The sequence below is a fragment of the Nicotiana sylvestris genome, chromosome 10 (assembly GCF_000393655.2).
Source record: "Nicotiana sylvestris chromosome 10, ASM39365v2, whole genome shotgun sequence".
NCBI lineage: Eukaryota > Viridiplantae > Streptophyta > Magnoliopsida > Solanales > Solanaceae > Nicotiana > Nicotiana sylvestris.
Window position 1 is genome coordinate 38,018,191 of NC_091066.1, and position 6,046 is coordinate 38,024,236.

A 6,046-nucleotide genomic window follows, 5' to 3' on the forward strand; every position below is an offset into this window, starting at 1 on the left:
CACAATATCGAGTACGATTGCAGAATTTGTGTGGACCGCACAATTTCTTGTGCGGCTGTAGATTGGCTATGTTTTTTGTTAGACAAAGCTCAGAAAGGGTGCATTTTTGGGCCTCCAATTGTGTAGCCACACAATGAATTGTGCGACCGCAGGTTCCTTTTTTCTATGGCATGAAAAATTGTGCGGTCCGCACAATTAATGTGTGGTTCGCACTTTTTCAACACTTAGCCATTTTTTTCCTGGGCACAGTCTCTACAAAGCACACTCATTCCTGCATACACTTCAAAACTAGTTAGCACAAATCAAAACCTATCTAAAGAAGAAGAAAAAGAAAAAGAAAAAGACATATGGGTTACCTCCTAAGAAGCGCCTGATTTAACATTGCAGCATGATGCAGATTACCAATCACTTGAAATGAAGAACCGCCACGACATGGCCATCATCAACTTTTCTAAGATAGTGCTTTACCCGGTGCCTATTGACCTTAAACACCTCATCATTTTTATTTTTCAAGTCGAAAGCACCAAAGGGGGTTACATTCACAACCTCAAACGAGCCACTCCATTTAGACTTCAACTTTCCTGAAAACATCCGCAACCGAGAGTTGACTAATAACACAAGATCACCTTCTTTGAACTCCTTGTTTCGAATGTACTTGTTATAGAGGTACTTCATCTTCTCCTTGTATAGGGATGTGCTTGTGTAGTCATGGTACCGGAATTCATCTAGCTCATTCAATTGTGCCACCCTTAAGTTTGCTGCGACATCCCACTCAAGGTTCAACTTCTTCAATGCCCACATGACCTTATGCTCAAGTTCCACTGGAAGGTGACAAGCTTTTTCGAACACCAACTGGTACGGAAACATCCCAATCGGTGTTTTGTAAGCCGTCCTAAAGGCCCATAAGGAATCATCAAGTTCTTAGGCTAATCTGTTCGGTTGGCATTCACTATCTTTGACAAAATGCTCTTGATCTCACATTGGAGACTTCCACTTGTCCGCTTGCTTGAGGGTGATAAGGGGTCGAGACTTTGTTAGTGACACCATACTTGATGAGTAAGGTATCAAAGGCCTTGTTGCAAAAATGTGAACCTCCATCACTTATGATAGCCCTTGGGGTACCAAATCTTGTAAAGATGCTCTTCTTCAAAAATGCCACCACACTCCTCGCTTCATTATTGGGAAAAACAATGGCCTCAACCCATTTGGACACATAATCAACCGCGATTACGATGTAGGTGTTTCCACAAGAGCTCACAAACTCCCATGAAATCAATAACCCACACATCAAAAATATCAATTTCCAAGATGGTGGTGAGGGGCATCTCATTTTTCTTTGAAATTCCACCGGCTCTTTGACATTCATCACAATGCTTGACTAGATCACTAGCGTCCTTGTAAAGAGTAGGCCAATAGAATCCGCAACTCAACATTTTTGCGGCCGTTCTAGCTCCACCATGGTGACCACCATATGGTGAAGATAGCAAGCCTCAAGAATTTCCACTTGTTCCTCCTCCGACACACATCTACGAATCACATCATTGGTACAAATCCGGAAGAGGTATGATTCATCCCAATAATAGTCAAGGCAATCTCATTTGATCTTCTTTCTTTAGTTTGAAGAGAACTCATTCAGTACAATGCCACTCACAAGATAATTTGCTAAGTCGGCGAACCATGGCATCTTGGTCATTGAAATGGCTAAAAGTTGCTCGTCGGGGAAGGAATCATCTCAAGTCCATCATGTGGCCTCCCCTCCTCCTCCTCCAATTGAGACAAGTGGTCCACCACTTGATTTTCACTACCTTTGCGGTCTTGGATCTCTAGATCGAACTCTTGCAATAAAAGCACCCACCGCATTAACCTCGTCTTTGAATCCTCTTTGCTCATTAAGTACTGAAGCGCTGCATAATCGGTATGGACAATCACCTTTGTACCCATAAGTACGGGCGGAACTTCTCCATTGCAAAGACAATAACAAGGAGCTCTTTTTCGGTCACCATGTAATTGACTTAGGCATCATTCATGGTCTTACTAGCATAGTAGACTGGATGGAAGAATTTATTGATTCGTAGCCCCGAAACTGCTCTAAATGCCATATCACTTGCGTTACACATGAGCTCAAAAGGCAAGCTCCAATCCGATGAGGTGATAATAGGAGTAGTTGTCAATTTGAACTTGAGAAATTCAAATGCCTTCATGCAATCCTCATCGAAATGGAATTTGGCATCCTTTTCCAAAAGCTTACACAAGGGGTTCACCACTTTGGAAAAATCCTTGATGAAATGACAATAGAACCCTGCATGTCCCAAGAAACTCCTCACTGACTTCACGGATGTAGGGTTGGATGTTTAGAAATCACCTCTATTTTGGCCTTGTCTACCTCAATACCATTCTTCGAAATTTTGTGGCCAAGGACAATGCCTTCCTCGACCATAAAATGACACTTCTCCCAATTTAATACCAAGTTCGTCTCTTCACATCTTGCCAAGACCTTATCCAAATTTTTCAAGCAATCATCAAAAGAATTCTCGACCACGGAAAAGTCATCCATGAAGACCTCAAGAAAATACTCCACCATGTCGGTGAAGATAACCATCATACACTATTGAAAAGTTGCCGGTGCATTGTATAACTCAAAATGGCATCCGTGAGAATGTGAAAGTGCCATAGATAAGTGAAAGTAGTCTTTTCTTGATCCTCCGGAGCAATAAGAATTTAATTGTAGCCGGAATACCCATTGAAGAAACAATAGAAAGCCCGGTCGGTCAACCTATCAAGCATTTTATGAAGGAAGGAATTGGGAAATGATCTTTCCTTGTGACTTTGTTGAGCTTGCGACAGTCCATACACACTCTCCACCCGGTCACCTTTCTTGTAGGAATCAACTCGTTCTTGTCATTGGTAACCACAGTTATGCCCTCTTTCTTTGGGACACATTGCACAGAAGAAGTCCATGAACTATCAGAAATGGGGTAAACAACCCCGACATCCAAACATTTTATGATCTCTTTTTTGACTACCTCTTGCATTGCTTCATTTAGCCTCCTTTGATATTCACCGGAGGGTTTGGCATACTCCTCCAGAATTCTTGTGCATGCAAAAGGTGGGGCTTATGCCCCAAATATTCACCAATGTCCATCTTATAGCTTCCTTCCTCTTTTGTAGCACCGCCAATGTGGAGTCTACCTGCATGTTAGTCAAATAAGAGGAAAGAATAACCGGTAAAATAGAACAAGGGCTAAGGAATTCATACCTGAGATGTGGAGGCAATGGCTTTAACTCCAAAGTGATAGGCTCCTCGATTGAGGGCTTTGTTAGAGGAGTCTTCTAGTTTTCAAGATCCAAGGATAGTTTGCGGAGTTCATAAATGTACGACCCCATTCCTTGCAATGCATTCACACATTCCACATAGCCATATTTCTCCTCATCATCATCAAGGTTGAGAAAAATAGCCTCTAAAGTATCCTTAATATTCATTGTGGCACTAGCATCATCAATAATCACATCGGTCACCATGTCCACAAATGAACAAAATTCATTGCTATTCTGTTGCCTCATAGATTTGCACACATGAAAGACCACATTTTCATCACCCACCTAGAAGTTGAGCTCACCGGCTTCCACATCAATGAGAGCCTTCCCCGTAGAATACCCGAAATAATAGGTACCTCATAGTCCACTTTACAATCAAGAATCACAAAGTCCACCAGGAGGATGAACTTATCAACACGAACCAACACATCGTCAATAATACCCAATGGTCTCTTCATAGTACGATCCTCCATTTGTATAGATGTGGGTCTTGGTTGCCCAATTCCTAAAGTTTTGAACACTGAATAGGGCATCAAGTTGATACTCGCCCCAAGATCACATAGAGCTTTGGCAAAGTCGACGCTTTCAATTGTACATGGGATTGTGAAAGCGCCCGGATCTTACAATTTAGGAGCCATTGAGTGCACAATTACACTCACTTGATGTGTCATCTTTAGTGTCTCACAATTCATCGGCCTCTTCTTTGTCACCAAGTCCTTCATGAACTTTGCATAACTCGGTATTTGCTCCAAGGCCTCAACCAATGGCAAATTAATAGACAAACTCTTCATCATGTCAATAAACTTTTTAAATTGGCTTTTACCGTTTTGCTTGACAATCCTTTGAGTATATGGAGGAGGAGGCCTTGACATTGATGCCTTAGCCTTTGGCATTACCGGTTCCGGTATGTCAACAATGTGCTCCCTAGACGGGTTCACTTCTTCTTGAGTCTCCTCCACATTGTCTGCAATATCAATTCTCACTTCATCATTCGCTTGCACTTCATTGCTTTACATCTCATCTTCTTGTACCAATTTCTCATTATCCGCAATTTTCTTTTAACTTGAGGTGATTGGATCCCCACCTTTTCCACACCTTGTAGTAACGACCATGGCATGTCCCATGTTGTTCTCACCCTTTGGGTTCACCACCTTATCACTTGGTAGTGCCCCCTTAGGACGAGTGTTCAAAGCTTGCGAGATTTGGCCCAATTGAACTCCCAAATTGTTTATGGAAATGTTGTGAGAGGCTAACTGAGCATCGGAGTCGGCATTCTTCTCCATCATTTGTTTAAACATGTTCTCAATTCGTCCCATCTCATTGTTAGAATAACTCGGACCTTGAGAATGACAGGGAGGTGGGTTGCTCGGTTGTTGAAACATCGGGGACCTTTGAGAACCCGACCCCCAGTTGTTGTTGTTCCACCTGAAAGTACAAGGGGGGGGGGGGGTGAATTGTAGCCTTTTTAAATTTATAGTCGACTACTCTTCAGACCTAGTCGACTTATACGGAGATAGCCTGCACCAAAACTGTTAGTACTTCAATTTAAATAGATACTACCCACAACGAACAGTAAGGTGTATAATAAAATATGAGAACAATAAAAATAAATGACACCATGAATTTTATACTGATTTAGAACCAATATGGTATCCTAATCCAGTCTTCTTGGGTTGCAAGGATGTTTTCTCTTGAGCTCTTTGTAATTTGGGTTAAGTACAACTTGTGTAATTTTCAACGTTCACCACCAACGTTTACAGGGTTGGTTTTCACTTTCTCACCAACAACGACCCTTTGGTTTTCACTCACTCACCAAAGAAACGAACAATGACACAACCTCTCGGACACACTGTCTCTCCAATATTTTTCCGTCTCTCTTCTCTCTTTTGTGTACACAGTAAATTTAAAAGTAAATTACAATGCTTGTTAAGAGTATAACAAAGAACTAGTAGTTGGGTAGACAATTGTATAGAAGGTTGCGTAAGTTTTCTATTGTAGGTGCTTTCTCTTTTATACTTGGTCGTTGAATATTCTAGCTGTTGCAGTGGTCGTCTAATTTTGGAAAAGGATTTCCTTTGTTGCTGCTCCAACTTTCCTTTACTGCTTCTTGCTCTTTTGAATATGATCTCGATTAAGTCTGATGTTGAAAGAGTAACTACTCTTTCCTTTGAGCACAAATGAATATCCATACTTCAAGCCATTTTGTACATATTTGATCTCACATGATTTGAGATCTTTTCCTTTACAATTCCAAAAATCAAGGCCACATTATTTAATGCCTTTTGTATAAAAGATTCTTTCCATGTAAGCCATCAAGTCTTCATATGAACTTGGACGTTTCCATGTGTACCGGAGGAATTGTCTTTCTTTCAATATAAGCATGATTCTCTTTCCTGTAAAGATTAGATACTGATGAGATTCTCTTCCTTTGCCTTGCAATTAATTTCAACTGTACACTATAGTGATTTTCTATATCACTAATAATTATTTTTCATAACTAGTACTGAGTAAGTAGTTGTCCTCGGACTTTTCAAACTTTCTATCTGTGTCCTCTTGAATTTGACTTTTCTGTCTTTGCAAGTTCTCCATTCGAAATTTTCTTTTCTTTCTTGCAGTATTGTCCATTTGACTTAGCTTTCTCAAATCTTCCTTGTTTGTAGGATCATTATTATTTAAAGGTTCCTTATTTGTTCCAAAACAATAAAATCCTTGATTCTTGAATATTAAGCAC

The 6,046-nt window shown here is 40.6% G+C and overlaps 2 protein-coding genes across 2 annotated transcripts; both read right to left on the reverse strand.

Annotated features, from left to right (window-relative positions):
* Positions 1–405: 405 nt before the first annotated feature.
* On the reverse strand, positions 406–867 carry LOC138879205 (uncharacterized). Its single transcript, XM_070158801.1, has one exon. The coding sequence runs from the start codon at positions 865–867 to the stop codon at positions 406–408; it is 462 nt and encodes a 153-aa protein (XP_070014902.1).
* Positions 868–3,935: 3,068 nt separating this feature from the next.
* Positions 3,936–4,631, reverse strand: LOC138879206 (uncharacterized). Its single transcript, XM_070158802.1, has 2 exons — positions 4,400–4,631; positions 3,936–4,279 (listed from the first exon to the last, which is right to left on the reverse strand). The coding sequence occupies exons 1-2, from the start codon at positions 4,629–4,631 to the stop codon at positions 3,936–3,938; spliced, it is 576 nt and encodes a 191-aa protein (XP_070014903.1).
* Positions 4,632–6,046: the final 1,415 nt, after the last annotated feature.